Source organism: Danio rerio, chromosome 8, assembly GCF_052040795.2.
Source record: "Danio rerio strain M-AB ecotype USA chromosome 8, GRCz13ab, whole genome shotgun sequence".
NCBI classification, from domain to species: Eukaryota; Metazoa; Chordata; class Actinopteri; order Cypriniformes; family Danionidae; genus Danio; species Danio rerio.
In genome coordinates, this window is record NC_141028.1 from 18,569,951 (window position 1) to 18,591,674 (window position 21,724).

Below are 21,724 nucleotides of genomic sequence, written 5' to 3' on the forward strand. Positions count from 1 at the left end.
TTGTACAAAACAAACAGCTTCCACTGTATATGAATAGAATAGAATAGAATAGAATAGAATAGAATAGAATAGAATAGAATAACGGTTCACAATAAACTCAGAACAGTGAAGTCGTGTCTGTTTCATTTACTAATAAATAGTGCTCTCTAGTGGCCATTAATCCACTTTGATACATTTGCATTAAATCGCAAACCCAAACGTTCCTTTATGCTTGTTTCCTTCCAGACCTATTTTCTGGTTACACTGTATCATATTCAATAACTTTAGAGCTGTGCCTGTTGTCTCATCATGCACTGTTGTTTATTACGGTAAGGTCTTCTGCTTTATGTTATAGTAAGCTAATGTGGTAACGCGGTTTTGTTAGGGTGTTTGCATTTGCAAGCGATCTCATAATGACCTTTGACACACTTAAAGAAAAGAGAGCTACAGCAGCAAGCAGCAAACCAAAGTAAACAAAACAATTATCAACAGAAAGATCAATGCAAAGTGAACGGTACACTGCTCTGAAATGAACGAGTTCTGCGTTTATTTGTTTTAATGCATTACTAAAATATTTTACCGAAGTGCTCCAATTAGTTATTTTAAAATAATCTTTATAATTTAAGTAATGTAATCATGAATAAGTATTTTATGTGGTCTGTCGTCTGAAATCTACTTTGTCATCAGACATTTTATATGTCCTGCACTATTTTACCATAGCTGGATGCAGGTGTGCAACATTTTTACAAGTATTTATTTATTTATATTATTATTATTATACTTTGATGCTCCTTAATCTTTTTTTTTTTTTTCATTCATTCATTTTTCTTTGGTTTAGTCCCTTTATTTATCAGGGTCGCCACAGCTGAATGAACCATCAACTTATCCAGCATATGTTTCACATAGCAGATGCCCTTCTAGCTGCAACCCAGTACTAGGAAACACTCATACACTACAGACAATTTAGTTTATTCAATTCATCTATAGCTCATGTCTTTGGACTGTGTGGGAAACCAGAGCACCTGGAGGAAATGCACACTAACACAAGGAGAATATGCAAACTGAACATAGAAATGCCAACTGACAGAGCTGGGACTCAAACCAGCTGCCTTCTTGCTGTGAGGCGACTGTGTCACCCTATGTCAATAATTATTTATACATTTTTTTATTTACTAAAATATTGACTAAATTATTTTGCTAGATAACATGTAGTATTTATTTTACATTTTGGGAGTTTTAACCACTTTTATGGCATAGACTTGAAAATTATATTTCCAACTTAAGCTGTTGTAAATTTTGGATGAATTACTGACTGAAATTTAATCTTGTTTTAAATAGGACCCTTTGCAAAAGTAGAAAAAGCCGATGGACATTTTTATCATTTATTTTAATTATTTTATTGTTGTGAAAAATGCTTCAAAATAGGCCAATACTCTGATTTGAAATATGACTCAAAAACTATTTTACAAAGGCTCTCTTCTGATCAAGGAAATGTCCTGTAATGTCCTGTAACTGACATACATTATTAAGGGGAAGTTAAAAGATTTTTATAGCATTTGGAATCCCTTTCTACACTACTGCAACCAAGTAAACCTGACAGCATAGAAATTAAATAAAACATCAAAGTTAAATTGTGAATTACTGTTGATATTGTATGTAAAATATTTATTAACCTTTTTATTTTGTTTATTTATTTTTATTTATTTATAGATTTTTTTTTTTTACTGTTGTTATTATTTTTAAGTTTTGTATGTTTTCCTGGAGTCATTCATTCCTCACTGCGCCACAGCGATGCCCTGTCCTGGAGTCGTTTTGATTTAATGTGATGTTCAGATGTTTAGATGTCTTGATTTAATGTTGAGAAAAACCCAATAAAAAATGATTAGATATTTTTTGATTTCGTTGAGTTTCACATCTCGAAAAGCTAGCTTTCAGTAAGATTTAGCTTTAGTGCACAACAAAATATTTCCCTGAAATAAATTAGTTTCCCATTTTAATTCAATGCAGTCATTTTCACTCATTCATTCATTTTCCTTCAGCTTAGTCTCTATTTCAGAGGTCACCACAGTGGAATGAACCGCTAACTATTCTAGCGTATGTTTAACGCAGTTGATGCCTTTCCACTCGCAACCCAATACTGGAAAACACCCATACACACTCATTCACACACTAACTCATACACTACAACCAGTTTAGTTCATCCAATTCACCTATACCGCATGTCTTTGGACTGTGGGGGAAACCAGAGCACCCCGAGGAAACCCACGTGAACACTGGGGGAACATGCAAACTCCACACAGAAATGCCAGCCGGGACTCGAACTTTCTTGCTGTGAGGCGACAGTGCTAACCACTGAACCACCATGCCACCTGCAGTCATTTTAGACAGCGGATAAAACAAATGTACCTTTTTTTTCTTTCAGAACCATTTAGTCATAATCCTTGTAGAATCATGAACATGTTTTGTTTATTTATTTAGCCAAAGCATACATTTTGTTTTTAATAAAACTATCTTAAAACCTATTTGGGGTCCCAATTAACATTTATTAATTATTTTAAATATCTATTTAAGTTTTTAAAATTAATTAGTGGGTTGGTGCGGTGGTGCAGTAGGTAGCGCTGTCGCCTCACAGTAAGAAGGTTGCTGGTTTGAGCCTCGGCTGGGCCAGTTGTCATTTTTGTGTGGAGTTACTACTTAATCTGTTGTATATGTTTTCCCAAAGGAATTGGCTTAGTCTCTATTTCAGAGGTCACCACAGTGGAATGAACCACCAACTATTCTAGCATATGTTTAACGCAGCGGATGCCTTTCCACCCGCAACCCAATACTGGGAAACACCCTTACACACTCATTCACACACTAACTCATACACTACAACCAGTTTAGTTCATCCAATTCACCTATACCGCATGTCTTTGGACTGTGGGGGAAACCAGAGCACCCCGAGGAAACCCACGCTAACATGGAGAGAACTTGCAAACTCCACACAGAAATGCCAGCTGGGACTCGAACCAGCGACCTTCTTGCTGTGAGGCGACAGTGCTAACCACTGAACCACCATGCCACCTGCAGTCATTTTAGACAGTGGATAAAACAAATGTACCTTTTTTTCTTTCAGAACCATTTAGTCAAAATCCTTGTAGAATCATGAACATGTTTTGTTTGTTTATTTATTTATTTATTTATTTTGCCAAAGCATACATTTTTTTAAGTAAAACTATCTTAAAACCTATTTGGGGGTCCCAATAAACATTTATTAATTTTTTAAATATCTATTTAAGTTTTTAAAATTAATTAGTGGGTTGGTGCGGTGGGTAGCGCTGTCGCCTCACAGTAAGAAGGTTGCTGGTTCGAGCCTCGGCTGCGTCAGTTGTCATTTCTGTGTGGAGTTTGCATGTTCTAGGTGAATTGAGTAAACTAAATTGTCAGTAGTGTAAGTGTGTGAATGAGAGAGTGTATGGATGTTTCCAAGTGCTGGGTTGCAGCTGGAAGGGCATCCACTGTATAAAACATATGGTGGATAAGTTGGCGGTTCATTCCGCTGTGACGACCCCTGATGAATAAAGGGACTAAGCTAAAAAATGAAGGAATAATTATCATGAATTGTTTTTGTTTCACCAGATCTTTCAACATAAATGGGAATAAACTCAATCATCATCTCGCCAGAGCGTCATTCTCTCAAAATCCACAGTCATGGCATCCATCAGCAAAGTTTGCCAGCAGCTCTGCACACCCCTGCACACATACAGGTGGCTGGTGGCGACCCATCACACAGCTGCCATCATCATCATCAAAGCGCTGTATGAGCTCTAGGAGACGCCTGCCAAGTGCATTTCCAGTTCTAGATGGAGCATTTCTTCCTGCTGTCAGACACGTGTATGAAGCCAATCTAAGGAACAGCCTCGTCTGTCAGCAGAAGTAAGCCTGACTCTCATACATTTAGATTTACACTATATATGTTTTTAAATCAGAAAACCGGTCTTTCATCAGATACTTCGAGCACAAGGAGAAGGTGATGAAGGGTGGTGGTGAAAACGCTATAGCGCGGCACACACAGAGGAATCAAAAGGTTCTGGTACGAGAACGACTACGCATGTTGCTGGATGATGAAGATTATCTAGAGCTCTCGCCTTTTGCTGGACTCGGCCTGCCTTATGGAGACATACCATCAGCTGGATGTCTTACAGGTACAAACGAGAATAAAATAAGAGGCTCAAAGTTATTAATCCTGGTTTGAAGATAATTACGGTCACACTTTATTTTAAGGTACGATTCACGCTATTAACAAACAAATAAGTAAGTCTTTTAGCTCAATAAACTACTAATTACCTGCCGATTAATAGTTAGCAAGGTAGTAGTTGGGTTTAGGTATTTGGGTAGGTTTAGAGATGTGTGGAGTGTGGTTTTCTTTTTGAGAGAGAGAGAAGAGCGTTTCTACAGGTGGTTTGTCAAGCCCACTCACCTGTGTGAAGCACACTCAGAATTTATAATGTTTTGGGTTTGTCGTGTGGTGAGGTAGGGGATAGAAGTGAGGGTCTTGGTTTTGAACTATAAATTATATCTAAAATTAAATAATAATATTGGTAGATATTATGTGTTACTGCTTTATCTGTTGTATATTTTTCCCACAGGAATTGGTAAAATTAATGGACTTTGGTGCATGTTCAGCGCGAATGACGCCACGGTGAAAGGTGGTACAGCGTATCCCATCACTGTCAAAAAACAGCTCCGGGCACAAATTGTGGCTATGCAGAATCGCTTGCCTTTCGTTTACTTGGTGGACAGTGGTGGAGCATTTTTACCTCTTCAGGTAACCTACATTTATGATCTATTAAGATGAAACACTGCAGGCAGAAACACTGTTCTTCATGCACCTGTCAAATTTTAGTTCAGATTTTGAAGTCTTTGTTTCAGTCTAATGTGAAGAAAACATCTCAAATACACTTTTAACCCTTGTGAATAGTTCAAATTGACTACCCTTTTGTTATGTTGGTGGCTGTTTTTGCCCCATTGACTGTCATTCTGATCACATTTTTGATTGCAAAGCCTTGACACCATATAATCATGCATTGTTGATTGTTGATCGTTTTCCCTGTTGAGAAGAGCTACAGTAAGTCAAATGTACTACCCTTTTGTTATGTTCGTGGCTGTATTTGTCCCATTGATCTCCTCTTGTAATGACATTATTTTGATTACAAAGTCATGAAATTTTGTGTTTTGTTGAGCTTTTGAAAAAAGCATTTTCCCAAAATATGTGTCAAAATAAGATTAGTCAACAAAAATCATTTGATTTGCTGAAGCACAGAGAAAGTTGTGGCCAAATTAAGAGTGGATGAAAACATCCTCAACAGCACACAGTTTTAGTGTTTTTTTTTGTCACACTTAATGAATTTGTATATGTACATTTTAATTACAATACATATTTCGAAATTTAGGTAAAAGTTTTTTTTTCGCCTTGCAAGCCATAAATCTCCACAAATTTTATTTATATCTTTTTTTTTTACATATCACACCTTATATACATAATGTTAGCTATGTTTTTCCATATTCAACTGCAGTGTCTTGCTATGTAATTGCTTTTTCTGACAGTCAGAGATCTTTCCTGATAAAAACCATGGAGGACGCACCTTTTACAATGAAGCAATTATGTCTGCGATGAAGATTCCTCAGGTATTAATGCAAAGCACAAAATCAAATACACTTTTTTTTGGTTTTCAGGGATTTCACCCTTAATATCCTCTAAAGTGGTTTTAAATATACAAACCTTGCATGCCACGGCACACACACACACACACACACATACACACACTAATAGGTCCAAGTCTGTTCTTTGTTAATTTTTTTAAATGTATGTGAGTGCTGTAAAGGTAACAGAAAGTTTAACCTGGTGCCATAAAATCACTCTGCTGCATTTGACGCTATTGCTGTGTCTTTAATGTAATGCAATCACTCCAATGGTCGCAAAAAATCATAAAGCTATAACTATAAACTATTTTTTATCTTCAGTAGCTTATGAATAATATGTGGTAATTTTAATGATTGAAAAAAGATTTTTGGAAATCACCAAACGACTCCCACTTTTCAGCGACCCCCACTTTGCAAATCAGTGGTTTAATCTGTAGCCGTGTGATGTTGTTTCCTGTAGGTGGCAGTGGTGTGTGGGTCGTGTACAGCTGGTGGCGCTTATGTACCCACTATGTCTGAGGAGGCGGTGATCGTACACAGGATAGGAACTATATTTTTGGGAGGTCCACCGCTGGTCAAGGCTGCCACCGGGGAGGAGGTTTCTCCAGAGGACCTAGGAGGAGCCAGACTGCATTCAGAGTATTTGTTTGCATTTCCTGACTGTGTCTTTGTAACTATAATCCCATAACCATGTTTTTAATCAAGGAATATTGATCAATATGTGGCAGTTAACACTGGCTGAATTCTTTCTTGCTTTGCTTTGTTGATTGTCAGTTTTCTAGTATATTTAAAGCAAGAGCAAAATAGTTTATAATGATAACAGTAGCCTAAATTTATATATTGGGAAAAAATATAAAAAACATAAATTAAAAAAAGAGGAAAAATCAAGAGAAACAAAATAATATATAAAATTTTGTAGAAATTTTGTTGTTTGTATTTTTTGGCCAATATTTGGCCAATGTATCTTTCTACTTTTAAAAATGTTCGATGACTTATATATTATTTTATATTATTTATTTTTGTTAAAGTAATTGCATAACTCTAATGATAAATAAATAAGTGAAATAGTCATAATTACCAGTTAAATATGCTAAATATACTATGATAAAACATAAGCTATATAGTTTTGCGCAAAATGTAATATTAATAACATAATTTTAGCCATAAAATTAAGCTAAACAAATGCATTTTCATTTAAAATAATAAATAGTATTATTATAAAATTGTATGTACATTTCAGTTTAAAAATTATTATAATTGATAATTAAAATAACAATCTATTAAAATAATATTATTTAAAACAATAATATATTTTATATTATTATATTAAATCATATCATACTATATTATATTATGTAATATAATACTATAGTTTGCTTTTAATTCCAGAGTGAGTGGCTGTGTAGACCATTTTGCGGCAGTAGAGTCAGAGGCGTATGAATACACCAGAAACATCATCTCCACCCTCAACTATGAGCTCCCAGAAGAGGACAGCGTTCAGGTCGAGGAGCCTCTGTATAGCACAGAGGAGCTCATGGGTCTTGCACCGCGGAGTTACAATTACAGCTTGGACATCAGACTGGTAAAGACCCACTCATAAGCTCAGTTTCAGATGATTTTATATAGTTTGTGGTGTTTAGATACTTATTTCTTTCTAAATTCCTTGCATAGATTGTGAGTCGACTGACTGATGGAAGTCGATTTCAGGAGTTCAAGGCCCGTTATGGGACCACCCTCCTCACTGGGTTCGCCAGAATTGATGGGTATTAATCACTTCTTTTTATGGCGTTTATATATTTTTTCATTCATTCATTAATTTTCTTTTCAGCTTAGTCCCTTTATTAATCAGGGGTCACCACAGCGGAATGAACCGCCAACTTATCCAGCATATGTTTTACACATCAGATGCCCTTCCAGCTGCAACCCATCACTGGGAAGCACCCATACACACTCATTCACACTATGGACAATTTAGCTTACCCAGTTCACTTATGGCTCGTTTCCACTGACTGGTACAGTACGGTACGGTTCGGGTCGGTACGGGTCACCTTTATCAGGCTTGTGTTTCCACTACCAAGGGTACCCTTTTGGTGGGCGTGGTGTATGACAAAGTTTCAGTCCACGTCATTTTTGCTTGAGAAAATGTCTACAGTAAAGCTGCATAGGTCGTTCACATATCATATGAAAAGCACTTCTCAAAAAACAGAGCGCATGTCTTTAGGCTTGAGGGGGAAACCGAAGCACCCAGAGGAAACCTACGCGAGCACAGGGAGAACATGCAAACTCCACACAGACAGCTGAGGCTCGAACCAGCGACCTTCTTGCTGTGAGGCCATCGTGACGCCCCCATAATAATATCACTTTTATAACAACATTACAGGCATAGTTCAACAAAAAATGTAAACTTTGTCATCTTTTACTTGCCTCCACTTATTCTGAATCTGTTTAAGTTTCTTTCTATTGTTGGACACAAAAGAATGTTGAAAACCCTTAGTCAATTGACTTCCATAGGATTTTTTTTCCTACTGTGTATGACTACTAAGTTTAGTCTACCAATTTCTATCATTCTTCAGATCATATTAACAGGCATTGAGGTAGAAGCAAATCATTTAGGCAGATTCACTTCAATATAATTTGTTAATAGGCTAACCATAAAGCTTTAAGTTCTGAAACTTGCTGGATGTTTTTATTTTAGGATGACCTTTTATATGTCAAAACATCAAGAAAATGTTTTTAATTCTGATAAACTAAAATGTGATTTGTATATGTATGAAGTAGAAGATAAAGCTTGTTAGCTTATTATTTTGCCTATATCATATTAAAAGAAACTATGTTGCTCACCACACAGGATTGTGATACTGTTTGCGCATGTTTACTGAAGCTTTGAATTCAGAAAACACCAAATCATTGAACTACAACTGAATCTGCAACCATAGCTGGCTAATAATCATACTTTTGACATGCTTGTCTGATCATTTGATAGAAGATATTAGCAGTGGCAAACCCTTCCTTCACCCTGATTTTCATTTAAATATGATTTTATTTCTCCTCATCATTCCTCAGACATCAAATTGGAATTGTGGCAAATAACGGAGAGCTGACATACGAAGCTTCCCTGAAAGGCAGCCATTTTGTTCAGCTGTGCGACCAGAGAGACATTCCTCTCATCTTCCTGCAAAACACGGCCCCAGAACCTGCACACACAACCTCCCAAACCAAGGTAAACCAGAAGAACAGTTATGTGCAGACTTTCATCACTTCCAGTTCCTTTTAAACATGCGTAATGCACAGAAAAGTTGACATTTTAATACAAAAGTCTGTAGATAGAACAATATCCTCCTCTTCATTCCTCTAAACCTCTGTTTCTCTACTCTCTCTCTCACAGGCTGAGTCCAACACTAACAGACTGAAGGCTCAGGGGTCTATGATGTCTGCTGTGGCTTGCGCTTCTGTTCCCAAAATGACTGTGGTTATTGGAGGATGCCATGGAGGTGACAGCTATGCTATGGTCAGTCCATAAATACTGATGTGAATGTAAAAACTTTAAATAGTCTAACAAAACAAAACACTTTTCATTCATTTTCCTTCGGTTTAGTCCCTTTATTCATCTAGGGTTGCCACAGTGGGATGAACCGTCAATTTACCCAGCATATGTTTTACACAGCAGATGTCCTTCCAGCTGCAACCCAGTACTGGGAGACATCCATACACACCTATTCACAACGGACTATTTAGTTTATTCAATTGACCTATACCGCATGTCTTTGGACTGTGGGGGAAACCAGAGCACCCAGAGGAAACCCACGCAAATATGAGGAAAACAGGCTAAATACTTTTCAAACCTTTTGTTGATTGTTTGTTTTCCTTTTCAGTGCGGAAGGGCTTTTGACCCCAATTTCCTGTTCTTGTGGCCCAATGCAAGAGTGTCGATTTTGGCCCCGGGCTACTCTGAGGAATTTGTGCAAACTGAAGAGGAAATCACACAGATCAATGAGATGTAAGAGCCAATGTAAATATATATTAGTGTGTATGTAAATATGTATATTGGTCTGCAAGTGTAAGATTCATAACTAAATGGTTATTTGTGTGTATGTAAAGGTTGGAGGAAGAAAGTTCAGCCTTCTTTTCCACTGGCAGACTGTGGGATGATGGCGTTATTCTACCTCAAGACACTAGAAAGGTAAAAGAATCTTATTTATTTCACTTAACTTAATTATTTTTGGTTTAATTTTCATTTAACTCTTAAAAAAAAGAGGCAAAACATCATCTACATCACAAATAAAAGCACAGAAATGAATTCAGATGTTAACTGGAGATCATAATGACAAACAGCTGTTGAGGTTTTCAGTGGAGTCAACTTTAAATGCTTGGATGCCTTAAAAGCCAAACTAGTTCTCTTAGTTAAAAGGTTAGCTTCTAGGCTAGTTTCTTAGCAAATTTAAAAGCCACTTATCAAAGTAATCTGAAATGACATTTATTTTGAGCTTTAGGCCTTTTTATTTACATATCATTTACATGTTTTAATAAAAAACAAAGTTGATGTACTTTAAATGATTGAAATGAGGTCTTAATGAGTGCTGAGACAAGTAAATGATGACAATTTTGGGTTATGAGATAACAATGGTACATGATGCAATTACAGGGTATCCGCAGGGTTTTAAAAAGTCTTAAATCTACTGAAATGTTGTGTTTTAAGATTCAAATCTTTTTTTTAACAGGTCTTAATCAGGGTTTTTGCAGGTTTCACTGAGTTAAATTTAGGACTTTAAGACATTTTTAGGACCATTATGAATGAAATTTTAGACTCATAAACGGCTAAACGCTAGAGAATTTTTCAAATGGCCCAGGTGGAAAAGATTTTTATTTGACCCATCAAAAATCTTAGAATTTGATACATTTAATAATACAATAATACAGTAATAATAAACAATTAAATATTTTAGATATAATTTCTTAGCTAAATATTTTAAATATTGTGTAAAAACAAGCAAGTTCTACTTGTATCCATACACGTTTTTTCCAACATAAACTTTCTTTAAAATACAAAAACCGAACAAATGTTAAGTTTTAAAAACTATAATATACTAAATCTGTGCACAACAATCTGTCCAGGTCGGTGTCCTTAGCAGTAAGTACATGGAGAACTTTTAAACAAATGTTATTCTAAGGAAATAAATTAAACCATTTTAAAGTTTAAAAAGTTTAAAGCGTTATTGAGATGGATTGTTGGTGATTGTATGGGTTTTGGCCTACAGTACAAGTATTATTTTAGTAAATTTAAGACTTTTTAAGGCCAAAAATTTGAGTTTTGAGATTTAAGACCTTCTTTGTTCATGTATAGCTACCCAATCTGGCCATTAACATCCATACAATCACCAACAATCCATCTCACGAATCATACAAATAGCATTTAGTTACTTTCCTTACAGAAACATTTGCTTAAAAGTTCTAAATTTATTTACTGCTGAGGATACTGACCTGACCTATATTTTTATAAATTAAACTATTATTTAATGTAGTATTATTAAATGTTTTAAGTTATAATCATTTTGAATGGGCAAGTGAAAATCTTTTTAATCTGGGATATAAAAAAACCTTAGCATTTAGCCCTGTATAAGTCTAAAATGTCATTCATAATGGTCTTAATAATGTCTTAAATTTAACTTAGTGACACTTGCAGAAATCTTGCATTACACAAATACAATTCTAAGCATTTTTTTTCTTTATCTTAAAACATTCATTTACATTTTTGCTATAATCATTTTATATAAAATATATTCTTTGAAAAATAATTAAAATATGCATCACACTCGAGTTTATAAATAAATGCTTAATAAAAATGCTTTTGTTTTCATTTCAGATTTTAAGCAAGTGTCTGGAAATCATTAAGCAACAAGAGTATCAACTATCCAGAGAGAAAGTGAGGTCTCCTCTTCTCAGACTCTAACACTACATTTGCAGAAGCCTTAATGGATGAGCTTGTTTAAGGTGTTTTATTCAAATAATAAACTAATAACTAATAGCACATATCTTTATTTTAATAAAAAATCTGCTTGTAATTGCCAACAGTGCCTTATGATTGATACATATGGCTGATGTAAACTAAATTGTACATATAGTGTACTTGTTAATAAACAATTGTTCATAAATGAATTAAAAAGTTTATAAAAAATGTTTTGGATCTTGCAGTAAGTCATTGTATATGTATATAACGTATATACTGGGTATATGTTCATTTGTATTATTATATTGTATGTTTATTAGATTATAAACATATCGGGTCATATAACTTGCAGTTACATGGACAAAGTACTGAAATCCAAAGTCCTGGTATCCTCTAAGGTTTGTAGATGCCGTGGAGAGTAAGAGGAATGAGGACGTCAACCTCCGCACGTGCTATTTCTGTCAGGTCAGTGGCCTTGAGAATGAGGAGAAACGCCGGCCTCTGAGAAACTCCAGGTTTCACTACAATACTCAACAGAACACCTGAGAGAAACACAAGAAAAAGACTGGCTTATTTTAGGAGCATAAACAGATTTGGTTTGTATGTTTAGTTTAGTGGCAGAATAGGAATACCATCGTCTTCATCTTCAGCATCAGGGCTTTGTACAAACAGTGGTTCAGAAGGATAGGCGTCCGGCTCCTGCCAGATCCAGGTTTCTTTACTTTTCACATTCAGCTTGCAAATCTGAAAGCCCACAAAAATCAAACATGAAGCAAATGTTGACCATGACAATGTTTTAAGCACTATGTCACACCCACCCGGTCTGGAACAAAGTGGTTCAGTCCGAGTCCATAGGCAAAGGTGTAATCTTTCCCGTTGAATTTGCTGTAGTTTATCTGAGGAAACTCAAAAGCTGCAGCGCGCGCACACACACACACACACACACACAAACACACACACAAACACAAACACACACACACACAAACACACAAACACAACAGTGAAAATATTTTATATCAATAGTTATGTAAAAATTACATTTAAGAATTGAATATCTGTGATTACATGAGCAAATCTTTTATGAGGAAAATTATGACATTTTATCATGGTATGCTCAGATCTAACAAAAGAATAAAAAGATACATGGATATCAAAGTGTTCTGTATTAATTGGAAATGGTGCCATTTATGGTGTTTTACAAGTCACATTTGGTGCTGAATATTCACCCTGACGTGGTCCAGAGAAAAGAACCTCGGGTTCGAGCCAAACAGTTCCATCACTGCACATGACAGCAGTGGCTGTGGTGTATGGAAGAGAAACCAAGTTCTTCCCTTGCTCTTCCTGCAAAAACAAAGGAACAAACTAATTAATAGGCCCTTTTCCATTCTTTTATTGTCCAGTTTTGGTGAGCCTGTGCACTGCAAAAAAATTCTTCATGCTGTCCCAACACAAATCGATTAAATTAAATGAATTATTTTTGCAAATTAAGTGGATTGAACATAAAACAATTAAGTTGTCCCCAAAAAAAAAAATCAAGAATTGTGTTGATCCAGCTTACTTGTTCAACTAAAAAAACAAACAAATCTTGAGTGTGTGAATTGTAGCCTTTGCTGTTGTTATCTGACAGAAGTGTCACCAGTGTGTTCTTTTGCTGCTGCTGTAGCTCATCTGTTTCAAAGTTCGATGTGTTGTGCATTTATAGATTCTTTTCTGTTACTGTTGTCTTTCTATCAGCTTGACCCTGGCCATTTTCCCCTGAATCTTGACATTTATGTGGGGCATTCACAACGGAGGAACTTTTTCAGAGTTACTAGAACTAGAGTTGGGCATGTTAGCACAGCAGGAACTGGGAATCATTTTAGTTCTAGAAACCTTATTTGTGGATACTAATGGAGCTACTACTTGACAGCATGGTCTTACTCAACACAATAAGAACTGAAGTGACACATGTATATGCTGATTTGGTAAATGCATGCCACACAAAACACTTTTTTCATAGTTTCTTAAAGCATTTCTAGACATAAACATAGAAAAAGCTCAAATTAGCAATAATTATTCTGTCACATTCATCTCCATATTTTTTAAGCCACAATACAAAGATTGGAGATTCACTCCTCCTTTTTGCTGTTCCAATCGCATAAATACATCTATGGTCCAAAACACACAACAAAAACACAGCTTCTGTATGGTGTCCGCCATTCTCCAGCTGTTGATTTTGTTTAGCACTGCATTTAATATCACCGTTTGCTTATAGCACTTAATAGTTCCTAGGGTCAAACTTTGTTTTCATGGTTCGTTTGTTGAATTTAAGTTACATTGCAATTAATTCTCACTAGATTATACTGCCAGTAGACTGTTAGGTTGGGGTTAGGGCTAGCGTAAGTTGACATGTACTTGCAAAGTTTCCTATAGTCAGTTAAATGTCTGTTGAAGGAGCAGTATCAACAGATATTAAGCAAACAGTCTACTAATACTCAAATGGACCATCAAAATAGTCTACTAATACTCAAATGGACCATCAAAATAAAGTGTTCCTGTTCCTAGTATTGGAAACCACTAAAATCACCCATAAGGAAATTATTTCTTATTAAAGCAGACCTGGTGGTTAGTTTTCATGACAAAAGGCCTTAAAAAGGCATTTTCATCCATAAAACTACCACTCGCTGGATATTTTCTCTATTTCAGTCTATTCTCAGTAAACCCCATTGTAGTAGACATGAAATGGTTAACAGTGTCACGTGATCAAGGTGGAGGGTCACATATAGAGGGTTTATATTGGTCACCTGTTCATTCACCGATGGAGAGAGGTATTCTTTGTTGAACAAAATCAAATCAAATCTGCACTGTCAAAATATCAAAAATCAGAAGACATTGGAAAAACTTCTTGCTTTGTTTTTATTTTATTGTTTGATGTTTGTCACAAAACATGTCTCTGGTTTAGCCTCTCAGCCATTGCTTTATGTAGCCGCTACACCCATTGATGGAATGTTTATGAAACCGCATCTACATGCCTAAATGCAATGTGTTGCTGGTTAGTTAAAAACATTTGTGGCGAAATATGTCGTCTCTTAAATACAGAAATGCAAAACCTATATTAATTCAGCTTTCTCATTTTCATTAAGTTTAATTTGATGTACTAACAAAACTAAAACCCTAAACAAATAACTGAGATAAAAAGCAATAGATACTGTAGTTGCATTCAAAAATTGACAACAAATTTGCAATTGTAAACTTGAAATAAGAGAAAACCCAAAAACAAAAATGTATTTGTTACCCTGTGGATGTCCAGTGGAAGCACGTATCTGCGCACCTCCGGCTGTGGAGCTCTCAGGGCTGCTTTTTTGACTTCCTCCCAGTTTTGCCTCAGATTTGCCAAATATAGATAATTGTACACAAATTCATGGCTGTCAGTAAAAGGAGAAAAACCACATGCAATCACAATCTAAGCTGCTGGTTGCTATTATCAGATGTGCAAGTGTAATACATTTAATTATTTGTTTATTTTGAGAAGTTTGCTAAAACTTCAGTAAGCATAAAAATCAAGCAGTCTTACCCTTTCCATGTGCACAGGTCAACAACAATAAAGCCTTGGTCTTCAAAACAGTTAATGTGGTGAAAAATATTGAAGGCAGATGTTCTGAATTTGTGGTCGATGTATTTGCCGGGATTTTTGGCTGCCAGATGAAACCATGTCTGGGAAAGCAACCAAATCAAGATGATGAGGCAATGCACAAAACACCTACTGCATTTTTGGGTTATTTTGGATCTCAAATGTTCCAATTAACCACTGAAATATGAATAAGTTCTGACTTACTCCCATTCTGTCATTAGATTCAAAGCAGTCCATATAATTTGACCCTCTGATGCTCCAGGAAGTGAGAAATTTCAGCAGATTGATCTTCACCGGAGTTTCAACAAACACAAAATGGTTCTCTGTCATGCCAAAGCTGCATAAAAATATAATGTTGTTGATTATTAACATTTGTTTCGATCATCATTTACTCAATTTCCTTGTTCCAAACCTGTTTGAGTTTCTATCTTCTGTTGAACACATAACAGGATACTTTGACGAATGTTAGAAACCGATAGCTGTGGACCAGTGGTGTAAAGTAACAAATTACAATTACTAAAACTCTTGTAGTTGACGAGTTTTTCTCAGGAATTGTAATTTACTAAGTACTTTTAAAAATGTCTACTTTTACTTTCCCTTAAGAACATTTTTAGTTTAGTTTTTACTCCACTACTTTCCTTCAACCTGCATTCACTATTTTTTCCTGTCAATGGGGATAATGAAAATTAGTTCTTTGATTTATTTCCAATCAAATCACACATAGAAGATGAAGCTCATCATAATGAACTACCTGAAGACATGGGTGATTTATAATTGCAGCAAATTGTTTGCAAGTATAAAAGTTTATCAGATGTTAGATTTTGGTTGCCATACCTGATAAATAAATGTCAATATTTGACGTCAATATGATGTTGGTTTAAGATGTTGGCTAAACATTGGATTTTGGTCATAACCTAAAATCAGCCAAATATCAACAAAATTTGACGTCGTAATTGGACATTAAATTCATGTTGTCCTTTGATGCTGGCTAGACATTGAATTTTGGTCACCTGACATCACAACCTGAATCAAACCTTATATTAATGTCTGATGATGTTGAGTGCCTGCTGAGCAATAAACAAATGCACTACAGAATGTTACGTTTACACACATCCAAAAATTACATGTAAACGCATCAGCTTTTTAAAGCGTAATACTCACTACTCACTACTCTTGAGAACTTTTGAAAGGGCTACTTTTTACTCATACTTTGAGTAATATTTACAACACATACTTTTAATCTACTTGCACTACATTTTTAGGCAAGTAATAGTACTTTAACTTGAGTACTCATTTCACCACTGCTGTGGACTTCCGTACTGTTTTTTTCTTTCTTGTATGGGTGTCAGTGGCTACCGGTTTCCAATATTTACAAGGTATTTACTTCTGTGTTCAACATTAAAAAAAAAAAACTCATAAAGGTTTGGAAGCACTTGAGGAAATAGTGACCTACGTCCCCCTTTAATTACACATACCATTATATTATATTATATTATATTATATTATATTATATTATATTATATTATATTATATTATATTATATTATAATAACCTGTGAACGTAGGATGGTTTGAACCTTTCACTGCTTGGAAACTGGACCAAAACCTTTGACATCGCAAGTGGATCAGATTTTTCTAATTAAACAAATGATAAAACAAACTTTCGTTATAATATATTATTTATACAGGCCTTTTATGCTGTTAAATCAACATGCTAACCTTCTTGTAGTGGCGGGATCTTGACAATGTTGTAGGCCAGGGACATGTTCTTCCCAAAGCAGTTTCCAATGTTATATACAGTACCGTCTGCTTCAATGTGTGGATGTGCTGTTAAACCATTAACCGACAGATAATTGCAGAGGTCCACCTACAGAAGAAACAGAAACAATAAATGATTTCAGTTTGATTCATGCCCTCAAATATCAGCAAAAGCTTACCTTTTTTATTGTTTCCAGGGTATCAGGATTGACTTTGGTAATGAAGTTGGTTTCAGTGCAGGCATAGAAGTCTTCACCGATGGGGTAAATGTTTACAGAACAGTTGTCTGTAACCTCAGTGCCTTGGAAGTAAGTGAAAAACCTGATGTGTAAAACAGGATGCACTAGAAAAATTAGATTTAACTCTATCATTCGATTCATATATATTAAACTGATCTTAAAATACTCTCCAGACCTGGAAAAGATGTTTTTGCATGGATCTGGATATGCAGCGGTGCCGAGTTCTGTAATCACAACCCTTTTCTCTGTCATGGCTCTCACATAAGCATCAGTTCTGATAAACCTGAAGAGGAAGATGGCTATTATGCATTTTAAAGGCAGTCCTTTATTGTATAACCAGCTAATATGGAATGTTTTGGCATTCTTCGATTCTTTATGATTAGATTCTTTCAATGCTACGAATAAACATCCTTTCAGTAACTGAATGTTCATTCAAAGTTCTTTGGATTTTTAACCCTCCTGCGCTCTTTGTTTAGAGGTCAGATACTTTGCCATTAAAAGTCACCAGATATAATTTTCTTTTTATTATTTTAAATTTTGAAAGAATTTTATTTCTGTAATATTTATAAAATTTTAATGAGGTATTTTTCTCTTGGAATTTATGCATTATTAAAATATATTTTCAAATAACTGCAATATTTGCTTTTAAAATAAATCAAATGCCTTCAAAATGTTGTTTTTCATTCTTTGAAGTGTTCATATCAATTCCTGAACACTAATTATGAGCAGTGATCTGGTGTTAAATGTGCATTAAAAGATTTTTAAACCCAGATATCAATAACACACTCACAGCCAATCAGCAATAAGGGGTGTGTCTAGTAGTAGTAGAAATACCCTATTTTGGTATCTCTGCTACCAGACACGCCCCTTTTTTTACAGTCCTGTTGGTTTATAGCATATTTGTTTTGGTGCTTTCAATAAACAACATTGTTTGACAAAAATCGCTTGATTAACTTTTTAAAATGTGAGAAGGTCTAGATTTTTACTTGCGATGATAGGTTACACGTCCGTCCTTCAGGTCAAACTTGTGAATGAGAGCCTGGCCATCAAAAAGATGGTTAAATGGTTCATCTCCAATCTCGAAAAGCCCAGGGCCCATGCGGAGCAGACTTCCAGACAGCCATGCTGGGATTTTACCTACAGTATATAATGAGAAAAGGAGTGTGTTTGTATTTACTTTGATTTACAGTATACTGCTGCTGCCCTATAACCTGAGGTTTGTTATATTGTGCCAGTATGACATCTCTAGGGGTACACCTTCAAGTATATATCAGGTAGGAGGGACTATTTTCCATATTTTACCTTTGAGTCAATTAAAAAGTTATTTGGGAAAAATAAATAATTGATAAATATTAAAATAAATTTTTCATTTACAACCAAGTCAAAAATATAATTTCAAGGTAATTCCAAAATTTAACTGTAACAAACTACCGTAATGTTTTTAAGTTTGTCCAAAACAAGATTATATTTTGATTTAAGTTTAAAAAAATTAGTTTTCTACTTTGAACCTACTTAAAAGTTACTTTAATTTAAAATAATCCCAAAGAAAAACACCCAGGACATCTATACAGCCCCTTTGGAACTCAAATTACCACCCATTTGGATTACCCCTGGCCATTTATGAGCTTTTCATTACCTATAAAGTGCAGCTGGAGATCCACTGCTAGCATTTACAACAGCCAAAGACGTATTTTAGGTAGGGCTCTCACTATAGTGTAGGACAAATTTTCAATGTTGTCTAGTATTTCAGTAACTTTTTTGAATAATAGTATTATGGTGGCCAAGATAGCTTAACATGCTGCAATTTAAGAAAACACATGCAATTTAAGAAAACACCAGCAAATTAAGAAGAGATCTTTATCCGTTTGACAGTATACGTGCTGCAAATCCTCACAATGCATACACATTAAAAAAATAAAAAATAAAATAAAAAATATGTGAGAAAGTGTGCTGTCAAACGGATGTATATATTTAATTATAATTAAATATATATATTTAATTATAATATATATTTAATTATAATTATAATTAATATATATTTTAAAAAATAATATATATATATATATATATATATATATATATATATATATATATATATATATATATATATATATATATATATATATATTTTTTTTTTTTTTTTTTTTTTTTGGGTGAAGACTTTAAAAGACACATTAGCTTACTGTGGGGTATGTGTAGACATTTAAATATCACAATAAGTTGCACTCTGTGTCATGTACAAGACATTAAATAAATAAATCCCAAAGAAAAATGCCCAGGACTTTTATACAGCCCCTTTGGAATTCAAATTTCCACCCATTTGGATTACCCCTGGCCATTTAGGAGCTTTTCATTACTTATAAACTGCAGCTGGAGATCAACTGCTAGCATTCAGAAGAGCCAAGAAGGTACTGTAAGTATCATTATACTGTAGGTCCAGGACATGTTTTTAATGTTGTCTAGTTCTATTCTTTTGGCATCTGCATCACATTTCCATTTAAAGCTACTATTATTTGTATATCTAACATATATATAATATGTACAGTCATTGTTACAGTGTACACATGCTCCCAAAATAAAATCCCAACTTTTTTAACTAGATGAGGCTCAATGGATTCACTCTGTGAACATCAGAACAACATCTATAATTTGCCATTTCTGCAGCATATTTCATATGTTCCATTCTTAAGGACAGAACTTGTTCTCCAGCTAATTACTTTAGCAAACATGCTGATGCTGAATAATACAATACACTGTCATATTCTGTTATTGGCCTAATCATACTATTTTCAATGCTTGTTGAGTTTTTCTCCAATCTAATACCTGACTCTTTCTTTATCCATTCATACTTCAAGCCTTGACCAATTTCTTCCATATGGATCACACTGTAAAACCCAACAGTTAACTTTCTCAAATGAAATGAGTGTACTTAACTCAAAATTTACTGAAAGTTAATTCTCATTTGAAAAGAGTTTTGAACTCGGTGTTAAAGGTAATGAGTAATTAATTAGCCCATTACCTCAACTTAAATGAAGTAAGTTCACAGTACTTAGTTATTTTAAATTAAATGGTTTGTTGAAATCGGTATTCTCAAACAGTTTGAATTGCCTCAACTTATTGAGTTTTACAGTACTCAGTTGGTTTGAGTTCTCTTCATTTATTGGGGTTTACTGTGCTCAAATTGCTTTTTTTGCTATCAGTTTCCTCAAATGTGGGGGTAAGCCTAAATTTTTGGGTTTTAAAGTGAAGTTTTCTGTTCAAATCTCGACAAGTCTGGGCGAACTACTAAGTAAAGCCACTAATTAGGGGTCAAATATTTGGAATAACATAATATAGATGTCTTAGAAACTCTTAAACAATATTTTTAAACTAAAAAACAACAAAACAAAACAAACACTTAAGTATTTTAATACAAAATGTGAAGCCATTTTCATTATCCCTACTGTATACAAATTAAAAAATGCTTTTTATTTTTGAAATACACTTATCACACTGCCCATCTCTGGCTGCAAGGCATTTACATTGACCGCAACAGAAACCCCCATTTCCCAAGAAAGCATGAAGAAAATAAATGTGGAAAAGTATTAAACAGAAATGCTTGATTAGATTATAAGCATGCAAACCTGAGACATGAGCAGGAATGGGCTCCGCTAACTCTTCACACGACTCAAAGACTTTCTTATATCCACCGGCTGGGTGTTCAAGACTGTGAATAAAAACAGATGCCACCTTTTTTTTTTTTTTTTTTGAATATGAGCAGAAATAAGCTGAAAAAACAAAACAACTTCACTTATAATGTTAAATACATTCCTTGGAAACATTTAGCATTGTTCTTAATCATGTCATCTTTCTTCAAAAGGGAATAAACAAACTTAAAGAAGAAAACATCACTTTTTAAACCATCTTCACCCTTCACCAAGCAAATAAAAGCAGACTTTAAGCTGTATGAGTGAAAATAGTTCCATTACTCACCGACTGACCATGTTGAAGTAAGACGATGCTTGAGTGTGTGTAAACGTGAAGTGCTTCGCATGGACACAGAGTCTTAAGCTCCTCCTACTCCAGTGAATGAAAAGCCTCTGAAACAAGAATCTCTTTGTGCTCAAACCAAGAACTACTTCACTAATGTTTACCTTCCTGAAAGACAGTACATATTCAATCAAAAACACATTTTAACCTGTAGTCAATGGGATCAATATGCAGAAAACTTGTTTTATTAATATATAAATTTTTATGATTTTTAATAATCTTTTAAAATAAGACAAATCACACTGGGATTCAATCAATCAATCACAGCATTCCTTCAGTTAGAAAAACAATACAAATAAAAAGAGCAATGCTCAATGCAAAAAGTTTACAACTACAAAAGACAAGTGTGACATGTCAGAGGCATTTCATTAATCACATTTTCTTTGTTTACTTCCCTGCATGACAAATGATTTGTTTTTCAGGGTCAGGGCCCCGTATTCTTCATATATGGAGACTGGGTGTGAATACTGATGAAGATCCA

At 34.7% G+C, this 21,724-nt stretch overlaps 2 protein-coding genes across 3 annotated transcripts; one reads left to right on the forward strand and one right to left on the reverse strand.

Annotated features, from left to right (window-relative positions):
- Window positions 1–209: 209 nt before the first annotated feature.
- Window positions 210–11,827, forward strand: si:ch211-198n5.11. Its single transcript, NM_001113652.1, has 13 exons — window positions 210–308; window positions 3,601–3,897; window positions 3,970–4,166; window positions 4,611–4,789; window positions 5,569–5,649; window positions 6,125–6,303; window positions 7,054–7,246; window positions 7,336–7,427; window positions 8,728–8,884; window positions 9,050–9,172; window positions 9,537–9,661; window positions 9,763–9,844; window positions 11,525–11,827. The coding sequence occupies exons 1-13, from the start codon at window positions 289–291 to the stop codon at window positions 11,609–11,611; spliced, it is 1,812 nt and encodes a 603-aa protein (NP_001107124.1). The 5' UTR covers window positions 210–288; the 3' UTR covers window positions 11,612–11,827.
- rpe65b (retinoid isomerohydrolase RPE65 b) lies at window positions 9,846–21,227 on the reverse strand. Of its 2 annotated transcripts, none has more exons than XM_087262540.1 (14): window positions 21,187–21,223; window positions 20,838–20,920; window positions 18,201–18,351; window positions 17,390–17,497; window positions 17,155–17,276; window positions 16,937–17,084; window positions 16,771–16,852; window positions 15,423–15,555; window positions 15,162–15,301; window positions 14,883–15,012; window positions 12,835–12,949; window positions 12,427–12,521; window positions 12,241–12,352; window positions 9,846–12,150 (listed from the first exon to the last, which is right to left on the reverse strand). In XM_087262540.1, exons 6-14 carry the CDS (start codon window positions 16,980–16,982, stop codon window positions 12,002–12,004), a joined length of 1,002 nt encoding a protein of 333 aa, XP_087118666.1. In that variant the 5' UTR covers window positions 16,983–17,084; window positions 17,155–17,276; window positions 17,390–17,497; window positions 18,201–18,351; window positions 20,838–20,920; window positions 21,187–21,223; the 3' UTR covers window positions 9,846–12,001. The 2 variants fall into 2 exon arrangements, with proteins under 2 accessions (XP_087118666.1, NP_001082902.2); NM_001089433.2 differs by having other exon boundaries at window positions 11,682–12,150; window positions 17,155–17,296; window positions 21,187–21,227.
- Window positions 21,228–21,724: the final 497 nt, after the last annotated feature.

Excerpts from the sequence above, each read along its gene's own strand:
- si:ch211-198n5.11 (NM_001113652.1), top strand. The coding sequence starts at position 289 with ATGCACTGTTGTTTATTACG. Across the intron at positions 5,650-6,124 it reads CTGCGATGAAGATTCCTCAG|GTGGCAGTGGTGTGTGGGTC; the intron begins GTATTAATGCAA and ends TGTTTCCTGTAG. Across the intron at positions 9,845-11,524 it reads TACCTCAAGACACTAGAAAG|ATTTTAAGCAAGTGTCTGGA; the intron begins GTAAAAGAATCT and ends TTTTCATTTCAG.
- rpe65b (NM_001089433.2), bottom strand. Across the intron at positions 18,352-20,837 it reads CATTCCTGCTCATGTCTCAG|GTAAAATCCCAGCATGGCTG; the intron begins GTTTGCATGCTT and ends TATATACTGTAG. Across the intron at positions 15,556-16,770 it reads AAACCATCCTACGTTCACAG|CTTTGGCATGACAGAGAACC; the intron begins GTTATTATAATA and ends ATTTTTATGCAG.